This window comes from Coregonus clupeaformis, chromosome 33, assembly GCF_020615455.1.
Source record: "Coregonus clupeaformis isolate EN_2021a chromosome 33, ASM2061545v1, whole genome shotgun sequence".
NCBI classification, from domain to species: Eukaryota; Metazoa; Chordata; class Actinopteri; order Salmoniformes; family Salmonidae; genus Coregonus; species Coregonus clupeaformis.
Genome location: NC_059224.1, coordinates 19129594 through 19151760, shown reverse-complemented (window position 1 = coordinate 19151760; position 22167 = coordinate 19129594). Strand labels below are relative to the sequence as shown.

The window sequence follows — 22167 nt, the reverse complement described above, 5'->3', positions numbered from 1 at the left end:
GTTGGCACTGAAATCGCTCCGTAGGGCTAGCGGTGTTTCTGTGCTGTACAATGTAGGCCTACAGTACAGGCTACATGTGATGGCAGAGTTTACGAAACAAATGCCCTCCCGATTGATACAAATCATCATGATATCATTCTGCCGGGTAGGTCTACTTTGCAGTCAACATTTATTGGGAAGGTTTGTTGGGAAAGAAATGTTCATTCAAACATCGTTTGATGACTGCATTGCGCATCGCAACGATTCAACCAAGACTTCGGACCAAACTTTTTCAATGCCTGGCCTGCATACCCATTGTTGCCTTAGTTGGCATTTACTGGTAGATATAAATTGAAACGTCTTTCCAATCCTACCGGGTACCGATGTTGTTCACTGTTCTACTTTGATACGCATCAGTCGGGATTAAGAAGTGAGTATACGCAATGCCTACTGAAAATAAAAATAAATAGCCCCCACTACACCACTGGCACGTGCCCTACATGCCCGGTTGATAATTCAACCATGATTACTACACGTTTATATAGCTGGCTAGACTAATTTAACCAGTCTCAGATTATTTTGCTGACATGGGCTAATTGAGTCAGTGTCAGTGACTGACATAACGAGAGAGAAACTGCTAATGTACAACCACATTTCGAAATTGCACCTTGTATATTCTACTTTTCTAACTCTCAACAGAGACAATTGAGACACCGACTGAGTTCCCAAAAACATTTTGGGGGTCGGAGGGCCCCCTAGCGGCCGGGGCCCTAAGCGACCACTTATGTCACTTATACCTGGTGCCGGCCCTGGAGAGGGCACTTACTGTGGAACTCAGGTCCTTGTAATTTGCTGTGGGAGAGGGGGGAGGAGTCAGGGGGAGGGGAAAGCCCAGTGGGGAGGGAACAGGGGAGCGCAAAGGCCATTCAGTCTGATACACACACACACACAGAGAGATATACACACATACACAGTGAATGTGCTACCACCAGAGAGAGAGAGAGAGAAATGTAGGCTGTCTGAAGGAGAGCGAGACCGAGAGCCCAATGAGACAGTTTTAGCAAGCCAGCAAAGGAGAAAGAGAGAGAAAGCTATAGAGAGAGCATCAGAGAGAAAGAAAAGGATAGCAAAAGTGGTCAGCTGCTGCACCAGTGAGAAGTCTGTGTGTGTGATAGGTTGCAGAGTGAGTGTGTTTGTGAGTGTGTTGGGAGCAGCGGATGGCACGCTTGCTCCCTGAAGAAGGAAATGTATTGGGCTGACTGAGAGAATGTGAGGTGTGCTGTGGTAATTCTGCTGGCTGCGTGAACTGGGAATACTGCGATCAGAATAGTCTGCTCCCTGTGGATATTTGAATTTTCCTGGACTGTTGTTTTCTTTCAAACCATTCACTCATCTTCAGGGGTTTGAACAAATCTGTTATTTTTGCTGAAGGAAAGTCATAGCCATTATGCCAACTGGTAAGCATAATTTATTTAAGGTATTTCTACTGTAGACTGTTTTATGTCCTAGGCTATTTGAGAGCTCTTTCAACAGTAAAGGTTTAACATCATCAGTTTATTTTATTTTTTATTTTTAATCTGCAGTCAAAAGGTGCATCAGAGTTTAGATTTCTTTATCTTTCATATCATTTTGTTTTTTTGTGGTAAACTGGGGGCCTTTTCATAACTGTCCTAGACCTCAAGTCTTTGAAAGTGAATGCCTTGATGGTGTGTCTGGTATGAATGAGTACTCCTGTTCATGTTTTTATTCACATGGATGTAAGAGCTGGCTCTGTTTTAGTTCAACATGTATTTCCTGCATCTGGTAAAGGTCATTTGAATGAAACTTGTGTTGTGTGCTGTTATCGTCCTTGTTTGTTGGTTAGTTGTGTGTTGTATCTAGCCCTCTTATTGCTGTCAGTTGTGGTCTTCTCCCTGCTGACACTGTTGTGTGAAGGATGTGTGACCTCTTTGTCGAATGGTTCTCTCTCCTGTGCTGTGTGAAGTGTTTTCTAGTTGTTTTCCTGCTGTGGCAGTTGAATGGAACATGTTTGCTTTCTCGCAGGGTTGTTGGTTCTTGATATTGCTGCTATTCTATTGCTGATTACGAGCGATTTTAAATTTAGATCATCCTTAGTTCCTCTCCTGTAACTTGTCCCCCACAGTCGTTGTTCATAGGTAGAGCCTATTCTCACTGATTGAGAGGTAGAGATATATCCGGTATAGATACTTTCCTGTTAGTCAATGGAGGAAGCTTCTCACTGAGGCTGTTGACAGAGAAGTTTATACTCAAATATTTTTTTATGTGTAAAAGTGTCTGGGCTAAATTGACATGGAGTTATTTCCATGCAACGTTGCTATGTAGAGTTTATTTTTCACATGGGCCATGAATGTGGTTTAGTAGTGCCTGGAGAAGTGGGTACTCTAATTTTGCAATAAAAATCAAAAACGGCTCGCCCGGCGAAGGCAAGGCGCCCTTGTGTGAAAACTTCTATGACAAACAGTGACACACTCTGAATGACCTAAAATGATAAATCACATATTGGTCTTTCACAGTCAGGCCAACTCAAGCTGTACTGTGCAAGTGGGCTAATAGTATTGAAATAGATCAATGAGGCTGTCAGAAATTCAGAGGTTTCAGATGTCTTTTTTTAATAGAAAAACAACATAATTGGGTGTTCTAAGTCCACGACAAAGCTTAAACCACATTAGGGGACCACTTTTGAGGTCTTGGAAAAATCTAAGACATTTTAATTTTGGCATGTAGTTACCCTTTCATTAACTGTGCTGCAGGCACCTAGCACTGTTGTTTGGTTAGCATTGTTTCTGTAGCGCACATGAGATGGAGTTTGCTAAACAAATGGCCAGTGGATTGATGCAAATAATCATGATATCATTCTGCCAGGTAGGCATAGGCTACTTTGTAGCTAGTTAACATTTAATTTAGAAGGTTTTTGGGAAAGCCTTTCCATCTACCAGAAGATGGTTATGCCTATCATTAGCATCTCTATATTTTACCTGTTACTTCATTGTTTGAAACCTGGACATTTTACTTCATAATATGAGGCATGTCTTACCTTGCTTCAAAGTAGCCTATAGCGTGGTGGCAATTATTTTATAAAGACTTTCTTGTATACGCTGTCCTGTTCTTTCATTGTCTAGCAGCCAAATACATTTTCCTAGTCATATAGCAACCCATAATAGTTGTTGCATCTTTAGATCTTTCCTCTTTCAACATTTCTAACGGATATTTCCATCTTTGTCCATGAAACTGCTTGCAACCGCTTGCATGTGCGGTGCGCATTTTAGAATGGTGTTTTGAAATGAAACATTTTGCGCGTGTGCATATTGTTGCTCTTAAACTATTATATATCTTTACATTTTATCAACATTTTAAGCTAAACATTCTGATCTGTTCCATCAACCTTATTAATTGATACGGCGTATACCTCCACTACACTACTTTGATACGCATCGTGGGGATTAAGAAGTGAGTATACGCAATGCAATGCCGTATACCTGTGTATACCCTCCACTACACCACTGGACTATGTTGACTCTCTTTAAATTGTGTCTTATTTAATTTCTCCATCTCTGCACTCTTAGTATCTCAGAGGGCCATTTGTTAGTTGGTGTATGTTGGTTTCCTCTCCCTGCCTGCCTGTATGTCTGTCTGTTTGACAGAGTAGCTGTTTGGCTAGTGCTGAGATGCCATTCTGCAGCCCATGACCCAAATTAGAGCCCTCAGGGGTGGCAGGAGGGGGGCGAGGGGTTGAGGCGGGGGGGCTAGAGGGGGGCATAATTACTATTGAGAGGCTTAGTGGACAATACACCCCCCTCCTACCACCACCCTACCCCAGCTCAGTAGGACATCTGCCCCCATACTTAGCTAGCCCTGCTAGGAGGGAGCATGGTGGGAGGGTGGGCGGTCAATTTGGGTGAAATCTCTCAAACAAAACAAATCAATATCTTCCCCTTTCACCCTCAAAAGCTCTCATGTCTATTGGTGTGTGTATTGTTAGAGGAGAGGTAGGGATACTGAGGAAGGCTGAGGAAGGCTGTGGACGGCAAGCACAGGCTAGTGGGACAGATGCAGACATTCAAAATGTGAGAAGTTGTAAGGGATACTAGTGAGAGAGAGAAGTGGAAATCTATGTTGTCAGGCTTGATGAGAGGGAGGGATAGGATAGGAACACAACTATTTCAGTTCCTATGGTATGGATTTCTGTGGTGTGGTGAGATCCAATCACTTTTGAGAATAAGCCCAGCATGTCACATACTCATAGGAAGGGCGAGAGTGTGTGCCAGGGGGCTTGTTTGGTGTCCCAAAGGTGGGTGTGTGTGTGTCTGAAAAAAGGGGGTGTGATTGGACTTTTCCCCACAGCGACTCTCTCTCGCTCTCTCCGCTTTCAGCTATGCCACACCCCCCTCTGAGCCCTGTCCCCCAGTTTTAATAACACACAATTAACACAATACTAATGTGTCCATACTGTTATTTTCATGTTAAAAACACTACTAAGATATCTGAGGTGTTCATCTCTTTGGTAGGTGGTGTTGTTATACACTCTATACAGTGCATTCGGAAAGTATTCAGTCCCCTTGACTTTTTCCCCATTTTGTTACGTTACAGCCTTATTCTAAAATGTATTAAATAAATGTTTTCCCTCATCAATCTACATACAATACCCCATAATGACAAAGCGAAAACAGGTTTGTAGAAATGTTTGCAAATGTATAAAATAAAACAGAAATACCTTATTTACATTAGTATTCAGACCCTTTGCTATGAGACTCAAAATTGAGCTCAGGTGCGTCCTGTTTCCATTGATCATCCTTGATGTTTCTACAACTTGATTGGAGTCCACCTGTGGTCAATTCAATTGATTGGACATTATTTGGAAAGGCACACACCTGTCTATATAAGGTCCCACAGTTGCAGCACTCCACCAATCAGGCCTTTATGGTAGAGTGGCCAGATGGAAGCCACTCCTCAGTAAAAGGCACATGACAGCCCGCTTGGAATTTGCCAAAAGGCACCTAAAGGACTCTCAGACCATGAGAAACCTAGATTCTCTGGTCTGATGAAATGAAGATTGAACTCTTTGGCCTGAAAGCCAAGCGTCTCGTCTGGAGGAAACCTGGCACCATCCCTACGGTGAAGCATGGTGATGGCAGCATCATGCTGTGGGGATGTTTTTCAGTGGCAGGGACTGGGAGACTCAGGACCTCAGACTGGGGGAAGGTTCACCTTCCAACAGGACAACGATCCTAAGCACACAGCCAAGACAACGTAGGAGTGGCTTCGGAACAAGTCTCTGAATGTCCTTGAGTGGCCCAGCCAGAGCCCAGACTTGAACCCGATCAAACATCTCTGGAAAGACCAGAAAATAGCTGTGCAGCGACGCTCCCCATCCAACCTGACAGACCTTGAGAGGATCTGCAGAGAAGAATGGGAGAAACTCCCCAAATACAGGTGTGCCAAGCTTGTAGCATCATACCCAAGAAGACTCAAGGCTGTAATCTTTGCCAAAGGTGCTTCAACAAGGTACTGAGGAAAGGGTCTGAATACTTCTGCAAATGTGATATTTCAGTTTTTTTATTTTTTATACATTTGCAAAGGTTTCTAAAAACCAGTTTTTGCTTTTTCATTATGGGGTATTGTGTGTAGATTGATGAGGGGAAAAAAACGATTGAATCCATTTTAGAATAAGGCTGTGACGTAACAAAGTGGAAAAAGTCAAGGGGTCTGAATACTTTCCGAACATTCTCATTTACAGCAACGACCTGGGAATAGTTACAGGGGAGAGGAGGGGGGATGAATGAGCCAATTGGAAGCTGGGGATGATTAGGTGGCCGTGATGGTATGAGGGCCAGATTGAGGATTTAGCCCTGTGTGTGCCCGTGCGTGGCTTGCTTGGCTGCCTGTGTAGAGATCTAATGAGTTTACCTTGTTGTGTCTGTGCCAGAGAGACAGTGATGTGGTTTATGATCAGTATCATCTCCAGTGTTTAGTCATGACAGGCCCTCTTCAGGTTGAAATACTATCGTGCAGATGTTGTTGCAGCAGCATGCTTATGCAGAGCCGAAGCATTAAGTATGGAATGTTTTTTTCTTTATCCACTCTGACACACACGCATGCGAGTGTGCATGCACACACATGCAATCTCTGTAGTTCACTATGATTCTCTCCTCTGTCTCTCTCTTTCTGTGTCTAACGTCTGTTCTGTAATGAATTGCCCAGTCATTGTTCTGTAATGTATGGCCCAGTCATGGCAGGTCTGTGTGTGTCAGGTATTCTCTCCCCTTCTCTCCTCTCCTCCTCTCTCTATTCCTTCTGTTCCTTTTGGATTCATTGGGCTGCAGTGTGAAATCCTGAGTGACACTTTAAGTTGTTAAACGTCGGTGGAGATCAGCCCTGCATCTCTATCAGAGAGAGAGAGATACTTGGGAGGATGATATTTCAGAGCCACAGAGAGGAGAGATGATTGAGATCCACTCAGAGGTGTTTATTAGATGGATACTAGCCTAAATATCCTAATAGGTTGGAGGTAAGTCTAATAGTGCAAGAGAGCTTTTTCAGACTAAGTGAAACTTTCAAGGGAGGATTCCGAGTGATGGGAAGAAAGGGTGGGAGAAGGAGGGAACGAAGGAAGGGTGGTGTTTGACTGACTCTTTCTCTCCTCTTTTTTTTCCCTCAGTCACTCATGTTCTCTCCCTCTTGGGTTAGTCCTTATCTGATTTAATCACAGTTGAAACCGTTACCATGACGTTGCTGAGCCGGAGAGACGGCCGTAACTCACGGCAACGCCTTTGGCCTATTACAGCTACTCATGTCCCCATGAGTGTCCTCCGCCCCTCCTCCCAGACCCAATACACACCCCACCTCTGGCACAATTTGTACTTGGATGTTGTTGTTACTTGTTTTTGTCTGTGTTCAACTCTCTTATTGCAGACATGTCAGACACCATCCATAATGATTGACTGTCACCATAGATTTAGCGCAATGAGTAGAGGGCAATAAACAATTGTGTGGCATAGACATTGCTACCAGTTGGCATTGTTGTTCTTCTCTATTGTCCATGCGGCAAACAAGAACACACAAGGTTGATGGAAGTGGAGTGTTTGTGGTCAGACCCTGCCCAGTCAGAGGTGTTCCTCTCTGGGGTGAAGAAACCACATTTGGCCCCTTGGTGAGAGAAGGGTTGGAATTCAGTCTGACTTGATTAAGAACCCAGTCCCAGATTCTCTCTACTTCTTTCTCTGTTGTCCCTCTCTATACAGTGGGGAAAACGTCATAACTTCTGTAAAACATCACAGTACAGTTGAAAAATATTTTGCAAATAGAAATCCAATATGGATGGTGTTAAGAGATAGATGGGAGGTGTTGAATGGAGCTGAAGGATGGGACTAATAACAACTACTAATAACAACAAGATAACTAATGTAAAGCATACTGTCTCCATAATAAGTATATACAGTAGGGGAAAAAAGTATTTAGTCAGCCACCAATTGTGCAAGTTCTCCCACTTAAAAAGATGAGAGAGGCCTGTAATTTTCATCATAGGTAGACGTCAACTATGACAGACAAATTGAGGAGAAAAAATCCAGAAAATCACATTGTAGGATTTTTAATGAATTTATTTGCAAATTATGGTGGAAAATAAGTATTTGGTCACCTACAAACAAGCAAGATTTCTGGCTCTCACAGACCTGTAACTTCTTCTTTAAGAGGCTCCTCTGTCCTCCACTCGTTACCTGTATTAATGGCACCTGTTTGAACTTGTTATCAGTATAAAAGACACCTGTCCACAACCTCAAACAGTCACACTCCAAACTCCACAATGGCCAAGACCAAAGAGCTGTCAAAGGACACCAGAAACAAAATTGTAGACCTGCACCAGGCTGAGAAGACTGAATCTGCAATAGGTAAGCAGCTTGGTTTGAAGAAATCAACTGTGGGAGCAATTATTAGGAAATGGAAGACATACAAGAACACTGATAATCTCCCTCGATCTGGGGCTCCACGCAAGATCTCACCCCGTGGGGTCAAAATGATCACAAGAACGGTGAGCAAAAATCCCAGAACCACACGGGGGGACCCAGTGAATGACCTGCAGAGAGCTGGGACCAAAGTAACAAAGCCTACCATCAGTAACACACTACGCCGCCAGGGACTCAAATCCTGCAGTGCTAGACGTGTCCCCCTGCTTAAGCCAGTACATGTCCAGGCCCGTCTGAAGTTTGCTAGAGTGCATTTGGATGATCCAGAAGAGGACTGGGAGAATGTCATATGGTCAGATGACACCAAAATAGAACTTTTTGGTAAAAACTCAACTCGCGTGTTTGGAGGACAAAGAATGCTGAGTTGCATCCAAAGAACACCATACCTACTGTGAAGCATGGGGGTGGAAACATCATGCTTTGGGGCTGTTTTTCTGCAAAGGGACCAGGACGACTGATCCGTGTAAAGGAAAGAATGAATGGGGCCATTCTGGATTTTTTTTTTCTCATTTTGTATGTCATAGTTGACGTGTACCTATGAAAATTACAGGCCTCTCTCATCTTTTTAAGTGGGAGAACTTGCACAATTGGTGGCTGACTAAATACTTTTTTTACCCACTGTATATGGTATCTCTATCTCTACTGGCACCTGACTCCTTGGTATGACAGGACAGCACATCATTGATTCAACTTGATAAGATCCGGGTGAAATCCCCTTTAACGTCTGATGACCAAGCTATGAGAGGAGAGGAGTCCATGGCACTCTTACGGCTCCCACACCACTCCTTTAGCACTTCATATCAATATCATAAATGTTTATCTGTCATATAGCTTCTTTAAAGTTTATGGACTGAAGATTTCAAGTGACAGTTGTAATTGACATGTTGTTAAGCAGTATAAGAGAACTCTTAGTGTGAGATTTGAGAAAGTGAACTAGACTTGGCCCACACATGTTCTCTGTATTCTATGTGCCCTGGTCTGTAAGTGTATATATATGCTCTGCCATGTGTGTATATTTTAATATGGTAAAGTATATGCTTGGAGCGGTTCGGAATGACTCTCAGAAACCCTCTGGAATCTCCCGGGCTACTTATAGGGAATGGTGGACTTGGCAAAGCTGTGAGGGCCATTATATGACTTCCTAAACATCATGTCTCTATGGATGTCACTGACATAGAAGACCTGAAGAGGTGGCAGTTATATTTATGAGTTGGGGGAAAGGAGGTAGGAAGGAAGGAAGAAAGGAATGGAAGGAGGGAGAGAAGGGAAATAAGTCAGATGGAGAAAGGAAGCGGCCGAGAAAAGTGAGGAAGAAAAGAGGAGAGGGACACAGGGAGAAAGAAAACGAGGGAGGGGTAGGGGAGGCCTAGAGCTCACAGGCCAGACCATTGTCCTGAGTGGAGCTGAATTAAATTCCGTCATGTTTTAGAGTGAGTCTCTCAGCAGTAGCACTCAACAAGGGCGTTAGGGAAAGGGGGAAGGGCTCCCTCCATTTCTCCCTCGCTCCTTTTTTTTATCCTTCCCCTCTTTCTTCTCTATCCATCTTAACTTTCTTTCTCTCTCTCCTTTCCTTGGGTTTAGACAGAGTTGATAGATTAGATATGAATGCGGGAGCTGCTTGTGGATGTTTTCTATTTTGGCGGGTTGAGGTGGGTGGGATCATGAGGGTAGGTAGAAAGGACGAGGTGTGCATGGAGGGTGGGGGGGTGGTGAGAGATCTGACGGATGAAAGCTGACTCGGGCTGTATTGTGACAGAGGGGGGAGAGAGAAAAGAGAGATAGAAAAGAGAGAGAAAGAGAGGACAGCAGCTGCTCTATACACCCTATACAGACCTGTTTCTATCTGTGTCATCTGCTGACTACGAAGGCTCATACAGCATCCATAGGACATCTGACTGTCATTCATCCTTCAGAATCACCTTTATTCGCCAAAATACATTTGAATGTACAGGAATTTGGCTCGTGAAATGGTGCTGCCACTAAACAGAATATACGGACAGACAGTAAACAGAATATACGGACAGACAATAAACCGAATATACGGACAGACAGTAAACCGAATATACGGACAGACAGTAAACCGAATATACGGACAGACAGTAAACAGAATATACGGACAGACAATAAACAGAATATACGGACAGACAATAAACAGAATATACGGACAGACAATAAACAGAATATACGGACAGACAATAAACAGAATATACTGACAAGATATATAGAGAGAGACTCTACAAAATCCACATACAGTATGTACACAATGAACACCAAGCTAAAAACTACAGACTACACTATAAACGCAATAAGCTACGTTATGAATTGTGCCTGTATATACAGTATGTATAAATGAGGCAATTTACAGGATGTGCAATAGAGTAAATATACTGTATAAAGGGTCTATTAGGATAAACTAAATTTATATTATGCTATAACATATGAAGCTTCATTGTGCTCCTGTAACTCTTACCACATTCATATAAATGTTGATAATCTGTTATGAAGCTTTGTCACGTTCGTCGATAGAAGTGGACCAATGCGCAGCGTGATGAGTGAACATACTTTAATTATTATTCACCACGAAACAAAACGATACGTGAAGTCCTTGGTTTACAGACACAAACCATACACGGAACAAGATGCCACACCAAAACAATGCCAAACGGCTACCTAAGTATGGCTCCCAATCAGAGACAACGAGCTACAGCCGTCTCTGATTGGGAACCACCCTGGCCAACATAGAAATACCAAACTAGAACACAACATAGAAACTCACACCCTGGCTCAACATACAAGAGTCCCCAGAGCCAGGGCGTGACAAGCTTCAGTACTTGTAGATGGAATAGATGGAGCACATGAGGCTGTGAAGGTTGTGAAGAACGGGGAACCACGGATCTCATGGTTGTTTGTTGACCTCTCCCTGGTGAAGTGCACTTCAGCTGGCCATAGAGTGTGCGACTGAAGTAGACTTGTTACAGTGCCTTCAGAAAGTATTCACACCAATTGACTTTGTCCACATTTTGTTGTGTTACAGCCTGAATTTGAAATGGATTAAAGTGAGATGTTGTGTCACTGGCCTACACACAATACCCCATAATGTTAAAGTGGAATTATGTTTTTAGACATTTTAACAAGTTAATAACAAAAGAAAAGCTGAAATGTCTTGAGTCAATAATTATTCAACCACTTTGTTATGTCAAGCCTAAATAAGTTCAGGAGTAAACATTTGCTTAACAAGTCACATAATATGGACTAACGGTGTGCAATGATTTTTGAACGACTACCTCATCTCTGTACCCCACACACACACAATTATCTGTAACGTCCCTCAGTCGAGCAGTGAATTTCAAACACAGATTCAACCACGAAGACCAGGGAGGTTTTCAAATGCCTCCCAAAAAAGGGCACCTATTGGTAGATGGGTTAAAATAAAAAAAGCAGACATTGAATATCCCTTTGAGCATGGTAAAGTTATTAATTAAATTTTGGATGGTGTATCAATACACCCAGTCACTACAAAGACACAGGCATCCTGCCTAACTCAGTTGCCTGAGAGGAAGGAAACCGCTCAGGGATTTCACCATGAGGCCAATGGTGATTTTAAAACAGTTACAGAGTTTAATGGCTGTGATAGGAGAAAACTGAGGATGGATCAACAACATTGTAGTTACTCCACAATGCTAACCTAAATGACAGAGTGAAAAGAAGGAAGCCTGTACAGAATATAACTATTCCAAACATGCATCCTGTTTGCAATAAGGCACTAAAGTAGAACTGTAGAGAAATGAACTTTATGTCCTGAATACAAAGTGTTATGTTTCGGGCAAATCCAACACATCACATCACTGAGTACCACTCTTCATATTTTCAAGCATGTTGGTGGCTGCATCAGGTTATGGGTATGCTTGTCATCGGCAAGGACTATGTTGTTTATTAGGATAAAAAGTAATTGAATAGAGCTAAGCACAGGCAAAATCCTAGAGGAAAACCTGGTTCAGTCTGCTTTCCAACAGACACTGAGAGACAAATTCACCTTTCAGCAGGACAGTAACCTAAAACACAAGGCCAAATATACACTGGAGTTGCTTACCAAGACATTGAATGTTCAATGAGTGGCCTAGTTACAGTTTTGACTTAAATCATCTTGATTAACAACCAACTTGACAGATAATGAAGAATTAAAAAAATAATAATATGCAAATATTGTACAATTCAGGTGTGCAAAGCTCTTAGAGACTTACCCAGAAAGACTCACAGCTGTAATCGCTGCCAAAGGTGATTATGGTCCTTGTGGTCCTCTGTAGCTCAGCTGGTAGAGCACGGCGCTTGAAACGCCAAGGTAGTGGGTTCGATCCCCGGGACCACCCATACACAAAAATGTATGCACGCATGACTGTAAGTCGCTTTGGATAAAAGCGTCTGCTAAATGGCATATTATTATTATTATTATTATTATTATAATTATTATTATAACATGTATTGACTAAGGGGTGTGAATACTTATGTAAATGACATATTTCTCTATTTAATTTTCAATAAACTTGCAAAAAAAATGTAGGCCTGGTCTTTGTGTCCTTATTGAGTTCGCCTGAATGTAGGCCAGATTCTGAGAGCCACTGGTTCACTGTGTTGCTGTTCTGGCAGGAAAGGTAGAGCTCACAGCACTAATACCAGTCTAATCCCTGAACACACACACAGGCACGCACAGGCACGCACACACAGACACACACAGACACAGACACTCAGACATAGACACATAGACATGCACACGCAACAGTACCAACCCGGAGGCTTTAGGCCCATAATTAGATATTATTTACACAGATCAGGTTGAACATTATCTGTGCTGAAGGTAACCCCAACCTCCCCCCTGCCCACCTCACTCACTCTCTCTACTTGTTCTAGTCCCATTTTACCACTATGTCACTCACACAGAGTTTGGGTGTGCGAGTGCGCGTGTAACAGGTTAAGTGTGTCCCAAACAGGGGGTCTGGGAGGTGCAGGGGAAGGGCTGGGTAAACAAAAGTTAGTAAGTCTTCGTCTGTTGTTTGGTTTTCACTAGGAGTGGAAACACATGGTTTCTTTGTGTGGATGTTGCTGGCCCTTGTCTAATAGCTCTAATGGCTAAAAGGAGTCCCACTAAAGCCATTAGCTCAGTTAGCCTTATCTCAGGGGTGATAAACCAAATGCATGTAAGAAACACACACACGAAACACACAGCGAGTTCTTCCAATCTCATGTGAGTAAGTACCGTGGAGTGGAGCAGCGTTGAGGCTGCCTCTCACCTGACTCACTGTCCCTCCATTCTCCCTCCCTCCGCTGAGAAAAGGGGACACAGTCTTCCAGCTGATGGCGAAACTCAAGTCGCACTGCATTATTTCTGCCTCATGCACCAATTCATGTTGTTACTCCTATGACCAGAGAAAGTGAAATATTCCTCGATATTAAAGACACAAGCTGCTAATAATAACAACACAAGCTTATCGAAACACTTTGCTATACTCATTCATTGCAGCTGCAGTGCTGGTTGTAGCATGAGTAGAAGTAGGGAGAATGCACATTTTATGGCTTATAAAAGTATTGAACAAAGTTGACAGCACTGAATAGCAACTTAAACATGAATTTACTCATAAAAACAGCAGCTCTTTGCTGTATTCGTTGAGTCTCTCTAGTCATGGTTTTAAACGTTTTAAATCTCACATTATCAACTTTGCTGTGCGTTTTTAAGGTTTCTTTTTATAGTCTATGGCTCGAGGAAACTGTGCAGACACAGTGATCTCAGCTATCTGATTGGCCAGAGGTAGGCCTATATATGCACTTGATTTGCTATCTGGGACTGCCTGGTAGGCAGAGTTCTACCTAAAGACACATGAAATGGTTGAAAATGGGAACACTGCCTTCCCGGCGCGAAACTAATTTTTAAAAAAATGGAACGCAAGGCTTTATCGTTATGTTTTTTAAAGAAATGTTTGGTGATCAACTAGGAATGCCTTGGCGATCGACCGGTTGGTGACCACTGCTCTAAGGCCTCTTAGTCAGGATGAGATACCAGATATACGGGGGTGGCATTCTTTGAGTGTGTTCACGGTTTCACATTTAATGTTTCTGATCGTGTGCCTTGAACTGCTTCTGATCCCACATGATCACGTGTTTTGATGTCAGATGGTCTAACTACCTGCCTAGGTAGAGACATGAATACATATACACACAGGCATCTTTATATCAGGGAGTTGATCTTAATGTTAGTAAAACATCAATGTTGCTGAGTAGCAAGATTTCCCATAGTAACAAAGATTGGTGTCGGGCATTTCCATCTAAAAGGACCCATGAGCACCAACATGTGAAGTTCATAGGAGCATGTCAAATTGGGTGTTACATGAAAGCTAAGAAAATTAAGGCATATATAAATTGTTCAACCATTTTCCATCTCTTTTTGAATAAGATGGAAAACAGATGGAAAAGGGGTCTTAGATAACTTCAACCTACTCATTCAAGGGTGTTTCTTTATTTTTTACTATTTTCTACATTGTAGAATAATAGTGAAGACATCAAAACTATGAAATAACACATATGGAATCATGTAGTAACCAACAAAGTGTTAAACAAATCAAATTATATTTTATATTTGAGATTCTTCAAATAGCCACACTTTGCCTTGATGACAGCTTTGCACACTCTTGGCATTCTCTCAACCAGCTTCATGAGGTAGTCACCTGGAATGCATTTCAATTAACAGGTGTGCCTTGTTAAAAGTTAATTTGTGGAATTTATTTCCTTCTTAATGTTTGAGCCAATCAGTTGTGTTGTGACAAGGTAGGGTTGGTATACAGAAGATAGTCCTATTTGGTAAAAGACCAAGTCCATATTATGGCAAGAACAGCTCAAATAAGCAAAGAGAAACGACAGTCCATCATTACTTTAAGACATGAAGGTCAGTCAATCCGGAAAATTTCAAGAACTTTGAAAGTTTCTTCAAGGGCAGTCTCAAAAACCATCAAGCGCTATGATGAAACTGGCTCTCATGTGGACCGCCACAGGAAAGGAAGACCCAGAGTTACCTCTGCTGCAGTGGATAAGTTCATTATAGTTACTTGCCTCAGAAATTGCAGCCAAAATAAATGCATCACAGAGTTCAAGTAACAGACACATCTCAACATCAACTGTTCAGAGGAGACTGCGTGAATCAGGCCTTCATGGTCAAATTGCTGCAAAGAAACCACTACTAAAGGACACCAATAAGAAGAAGAGACTTGCTTGGGCCAAGAAACACGAGCAATGGACATTAGACCGGTGGAAATCTGTCCTTTGGTCTGATGAGTCCAAATTTGAGATTTTTGGTTCCAACCGCAGTGTCTTTGTGAGACGCAGAGTAGGTGAACGGATGATCTCCGCATGTGTGGTTCCCACTGTGAAGAATGGAGGAGGAGGAGGTGTGATTGTGTGGGGGTGCTTTGCTGGTGACACTGTCTGTGATTTATTTAGAATTCAAGGCACACTTAACCAGCATGGCTACCACAGCATTCTGCAGCGATACACAATCCCATCTGGTTTGGGCTTAGTGGGACTATCATTTTATTTTCAACAGGACAATGACCCAACACACTTCCAGGCTGTGTAAGGGCTATTTTACCAAGAAGGAGAGTGATGGAGTGCTGCATCAGATGACCTGGCCTCCACCATCCCCCGACCTCAACCCAATTTAGATGGTTTGGGATGAGTCGGACGGCAGAGTAAAAGAAAAGCAGCCAACAAGTGCTAAGCATATGTGGGAACTCCTTCAAGACGGTTGGAAAAGCATTCCAGGTGAAGCTGGTTGAGAGAATGCCAAGAGTGTGCAATGCTGTCATCAAGGCAAAGGGTAGCCATTTGAAGAATCTCAAATATAAAATATATTTTGATTTGTTTAACACTTTTTCGGTTACTATATGATTCCATATGTGTTATTTCATAGTTTTGAAGTCTTCACTATTATTCTACAATGTAATAAATAGTAAAAATAAATAAACCCTTGAATGAGTAGTTGTGTCCAAACTTTTGACTGGTACTGTGTGTGTATATATATATATATATATATATATATATATATATATATATATATATATATATATATATATATATATATATATATATATATATATATTTTTTTTACTGATATCAAGTTTGATTAAAACTTTTAATTTTGTTACCAAATCAGAATTACTGCAATTGAATTGGCTACAATGGGAGATCATAGTAGTCACAAACCACAGTTGGGTCACCTGTTACTGTTCTCCCTTCCACTAGCATACTGTTATGTTCAGCTCATACGTTTTTTTCCCCCTTCTCTTTCAGTCGTCTAGTGGTCAAAACAAGACTGTTTCACAGTCTGGACAATCATTCCATCTTTCTCTCTCTCTCTGCCGCTCTCTCGCTCTTTTCTCTCCAGTTAATTTCACCTCCCCCGGCTCTTACTGACCACTACCATGACACCTACCACCTAACCTCTTTCCATTTACTGTAACAATCATCCTCACCCACTGAGCACCAGCGGACGTCCATGGACGTTGAAAAGTAGTTGAAATTTGGTCAGTCTGCCCTGGCAAGACCCAATCTGAACCAATCATAGACGTTTGTTTGATGGACAGTACAGTAGAGCACAGTAGAGAACAGTACAGAAAACTACATTAGAGTACTGTACAGTAGAGTTCAGTAGAGCACACTAGAGGACTGTACTATACTCTACTGTGCTGTACTGTGCTGTCTAAACTTGTGAAACATAGACGTATGATTGTTTCAGATTTGGTCTGGTCCGGACCAACCAAATGTGGGGGCGGAGCTCATTACAATAATAGCCAGTGTGTAGAACAATGGCCAAATATGCAAAGGAGGATATTGCATATTTCTACATTTGTGTACCACATATTTCTACCTATTCAGGATACATCACCATGAAGAGAATGACATTTATATCCATAATTATGCATTTCTGTGTAGTACAGATCAGGGACCCATGATGTAATTCTGTTACCGTAGAATTGCCCTGTCACCGTCTACTGTACCTGGGATATAGAATCTCTCTCTCTCTTGCTCTCTCTCTCTCACCCCCTTCCTTCCTTCTCCCCTCACTCAAAGCTTTCTTTCTTCTGAGGGGAGAGACTCCAGTACAGTGCCAGTAGCAGAGAGACCCTGCCTGTGTGGTTTCACCACCCCACACTAAATTGACCACCTCAGACAAACACACGCACATACTCACACACAGCCCCCTCTCTTCTGCAGAAATAGGTCTGTTAATCTGGTCATTAAACCACCTATGTCTGTCTCTGGACTGGCTCCATCTTTCACACTCTCCCTCTCTTTCACTCAAGCACACTATGTCCCTCTTTCACTCACTTACGCTCTCTCCCTCTCTTTCAGACTGAATCCCAAATCACCCCCTCGCCCCTCAGCCCTCCATTTGTGCGTTCACGCTCCTCAGCCATTTGCACAAGTGTCCCAAAGCTGAGGGAGTGAAAATTATCTAGGCTGTACTGGCTAATTAGCCCCTCCGGTAGTTACTTCAACTGAGCCTGCAACGCTGCCGGCTTCATGGTGAAGTGGAATCCCATAAGGCACCTCGTTATTATTGAGTTTGCGCAATTTCACACAAAATAATGGAGAGGAGTGCCTAATTATATGACACGTGCATTTGTTTATGTAAAATATGAAATACCTCCCATATTAAATGATTAACTGGAACTGAGGTTTAGATTTTGTAAAACGACTGAGGATTTGTTCAGTTGAGGAGAGAGATGGAGAGAGAGAGGCTTCCAGTGTCCAGACAAGCTTGCCACTTGGGGGTTCACATTTTAAAAACTTTTTAGGATGGTTGAGGCCTTCTAAGCTTTTTCCTGTTTTGTGAGTATTAACATTGATTGCTCTGAACTTGATGAGAGGACAAGGATAAAGGTCTCAGTTCTCACTCTTCCTTTTCTCTCCCTCTCTCACCTCCTCCTTTCAGACGATTACACGGATGCCCTCCCTCCTCTCCCGGAGATTCCGGACGCCGGCTCGGTCCTGAGCTCAGTGGGCGTTCCGGGCCGCTTCCGCCACTCCCCCCTACGCTACTGCTCCGCCCACAGCATGGACTCCTCCCCAGACAGTGCTGAGCGCCCAATTAGCTACGGCTCCACCTCTTCCTCCGCCTCCTCCCGGGACAGCCACTGCTCACTGGGCAGCCGCTCCACCTTAGGCCCCTCCCCTCACTGTCATCCCGCTCCGGACCGCGACCGGGACTCCGGGGCGATCCAATTGGAGCTGGTTCCAGCCAGGCAGCTGGGATGTGGGGATGAGGAGGAGAGGAATGATGGAGGGACAGAGGCAGGAAGAGAGACCGTTAGACAGGTATCTGCCCAGACCCCCCAGTCAGACACCAAGGCTGGGGAGAGAAGCTCCCCGGGGCCCAGGGTGCAGTATGTGGACAGGGTGGTTCAGGAGATACTGGACACTGAGAGGACCTACGTACAGGACCTGCACAGCATCGTACAGGTAAGGAACATGGTACCACACAACACCACTGGGGAGACACCATGCATCACTGCACCTACATACAGCACAGGACTACATTTTCAGACCGTTAGGTGAGATGCAAACAGTAGGACAGCACATTAAGTATAAGTGTTTCCCAACTCCAGTCCTCCAGTACCCCCAACAGTACATATTGTTGTTGTAGCCCCAGACAAGCACACCTGATTCAACTTGTCAACTAACCATCAAGCCCTCAGTGAGTTGAATGTATGGTGTCTGTCTGTACACTGTAACTGTCCTTCCCTGGCTGAATAACTGTGTTTTAATGAACCTATCAGGCTTCTCCAAACAAACTCACAAAGAAACCTGGAGAACGGCTTTTATCCCATTCCCCCTGCTCCACTCCCAGACCTGGAACACATATTTTATCCCATTCCCCCTGCTCCACTCCCAGACCTGGAACACATCTTTTATCCCATTCCCCTGCTCCACTCCCAGACCTGGAACACATCTTTTATCCCATTCCCCTGCTCCACTCCCAGACCTGGAACACATCTTTTATCCCATTCCCCCTGCTCCACTCCCAGACCTGGAACACATCTTTTATCCCATTCCCCCTGCTCCACTCCCAGACCTGGAACACATCTTTTATCCCATTCCCCCTGCTCCACTCCCAGACCTGGAACACATATTTTATCCCATTCCCCCTGCTCCAGCCCCAGACCTGGAACACATCTTTTATCCCATTCCCCCTGCTCCACTCCCAGACCTGGAACACATCTTTTATCCCATTCCCCCTGCTCCACTCCCAGACCTGGAACACATCTTTTATCCCATTCCCCCTGCTCCACTCCCAGACCTGGAACACATCTTTTATCCCATTCCCCTGCTCCACTCCCAGACCTGGAACACATATTTTATCCCATTCCCCTGCTCCAGCCCCAGACCTGGAACACATCTTTTATCCCATTCCCCTGCTCCACTCCCAGACCTGGAACACATCTTTTATCCCATTCCCCCTGCTCCAGCCCCAGACCTGGAACACATCTTTTATCCCATTCCCCCTGCTCCACTCCCAGACCTGGAACACATCTTTTATCCCATTCCCCCTGCTCCACTCCCAGACCTGGAACACATCGGAAGGCTGTTTGATGTTGACCAGGAAAAATCACAGCACCTCTGGGCATTCTCAGCAGAGGCTTGTGGGGTTCCAGAAATGGAATATGGATGTTTTGGAGTTAGCATGTCCTAGTGAACTGGCTTTCACATGGGCGTATGGAGTGAGGAGACGGTGTCGGTGTATGTTAGATTTAGAGAAATAGAGAGAAAGTGTGTGTGTCTTAATGTGTAACATGGGGAATCGTCAAATGCAGTTTAGTCTCAAACGTTTGAGAAGCTTAGCTGGGGGTGTGTGTGCGTTTGTTTTGGAATTGTGTGTGTTTTAAGATGTGTGTATGGTTTTGCTATCCTTGTGCGGACCAGAAGGGGTGGGGTTTAACACTTTGTGTGTGTGATCAGGCTCAGACTAGGCTGTGTTGATTGACTGGGTCAGGGCAGGTCACATGGCTAATAAAGTCTCACCTTACACCTTAACCATGGCCAACAACCCCAACCCTCAACATGACCCTGGTCCCCTACCATGACTCCACCAACCACCATTATCCTAGCTGCAACCCAACTCTTACCTCCCAACCTGACCCTAAACCATTACCCCGAAACGCCCATATCTGCCTATTCACCCCGTGTAGCTCAGTTGGTAGAGCATGGCGTTTGCAATGCCAGGGTTGTGGGTTCGATTCCCACGGGGGGTCAGTATGAAAATGTATGCACTCACTAACTGTAAGTCGCTCTGGATAAGAGCGTCTGCTAAATGACTAAAATGTAAATCCAAACTGTCTCCTCTTACCTCAGAACCTTGACCCATGCTTCTCTTTTACACAATGGTTCAGTCAGAGTTCCCCCTCTGGGAGAGGAGGACCTCACCAAACAATCTAAGAGTGTTGTGTGTGTGTGTTAGAGAGGGGGAGGGGGGTGTTGACGCAGTGTGTGTTTGGGGTGAGACGCAGGTTGGCTACTTTGTGTAGCCTGCAGATATAGATGGTATCAGTGTGAGAGAATGTACTTATCCCATCTGTCAACGAGACGGAGACGAGAGGAGAAACAGGATGAGGGAGAGACTGAAAGTGTGTATGCGCGTGCCGGACCGTGTCTGTGTACACGTGGAGAGAAAGCTGAGGCGTATAATCACTATTGGTAGCTGAACATGTCATGGCTGAGATGGTGGGATAAGAGACTGTCTGAACAGACACAGCTTCAGTTCCTTAAACACTTCTCTACAAGCCTCTCACCAGTGTATCCTATCCTATTAGCTACTGTAGGCCCTAAGACATTTTGCTGTGCTGGTCAAACAGCCATCTGGACAAAGAGGAGTACCGACTGAATAGTCTCTAGTTAAGTAGGCGGATTAAGACTGGACTGAAGTCAGGGAGAAGTGGGCTGTGGGCCCAGTTGTTTTACTAGACAGGAACTCTCTTTATCTAAAGCAGATTGAATGTGTGCTGAATAAGTGTGAGAAGTGTGTGTGGTCTCAAAGAGTTTACGATGCTGTGTGTATCTATAAGTGGAGAGTATGTTTTCATAGTGTGTGTGTGTTCAGAGTGTGTGTTGGTGGGGGGTTGGCAGAGTGATGCCAGGGAGCATGTCAGGCATACTGTCCCTCTCGCATGGCTGTTGATGGGATATTCCTCAAAACACTTTGTTGTGGGTGTCATAACTGACCTCTCTCTCCCCATCGCTCTCTCTGTCTCTCTCTCTGTCTCTCTCTCTTGCTCTCTCTCTTGCTCTCTCTGTCTCTCTCTCTCTCTCTCTCGGTCTCTGGCTGTCTCTCTGGCTGTCTCTTGCTCTCACTTTCACTCAATTCAATATGCTTTTTTGGCATGAAATATATTCTGTCATTGCCAATGTATAAAACGATACATTTAGAAGTCGAAAGTACAATTGCATAAAGACACGTACATTGTTTCTCAGAAAACATATATTTTTCTCTCTCTCTGTAGGATTACCTGGAGTGTATCAGTAACCAGTCTTGCCTGGCACTGAGCTCAGAGGAGAGAGGCTCTCTATTCGGGAACATACGAGACATCTACCACTTCAACAGGTAAGCACACTCACAATCACCTACTGTACCACTTCAAAGAGGTAAACGCACACATACACACACACACACCCCTAAAACAAATACAGAGTGCGTTCTCCAAATAATCTACAGAATGAGGATAGTTTGTCTCACCTGTCGATATGTGGGGGGCCAGTGACCAATGGACATTGTGTGTCCATTATGTTTTGTCCATCTGAGGAGTGTGTGTGTGTGTGTGTGTGTGTGTGTTCAAGACCACCAGGCCTGCTGCAAGCCTAGTCACTCAGACTGTCAGCTGTCACATAAAGACACACAGCAACACAGGGACAGAGAGAAAAACCTAGAGAGAGAATTCACATAGTGGGGGAGTTTGGTTTGACACAAACTCCTTACAAACAGTCACAATGACCTCATTCCCTAGACATGTAACAATGGCTACACCAGTTGACCATGTTTCCATCAACCAAGAAGAATTACGGACACACGCACACAGAAACTATTTCAATTAACGGAAGTTACTTTTTGTTGTAAGCAGAGCACCCTAGGACCTAATACTGTGTCCCAAGTACATTTGTTCCTGAACATTTTTGT

At 43.8% G+C, this 22167-nt stretch overlaps 1 protein-coding gene across 1 annotated transcript in view; it reads left to right on the top strand.

Annotated features, from left to right (window-relative positions):
* The first annotated feature begins 948 nt into the window (after positions 1 to 948).
* Positions 949 to 22167, top strand: part of LOC121548755 (pleckstrin homology domain-containing family G member 1-like) — a 53946-nt gene continuing 32727 nt past the window's right edge. Inside the window, exons 1-3 of the mRNA XM_041860295.2 lie at positions 949 to 1436; positions 17935 to 18461; positions 21497 to 21597. Coding sequence (XP_041716229.2) covers positions 1427 to 1436; positions 17935 to 18461; positions 21497 to 21597 — 638 coding nt within the window. The 5' untranslated portion in view covers positions 949 to 1426. The remainder of the gene's footprint in view (positions 1437 to 17934; positions 18462 to 21496; positions 21598 to 22167) is intronic.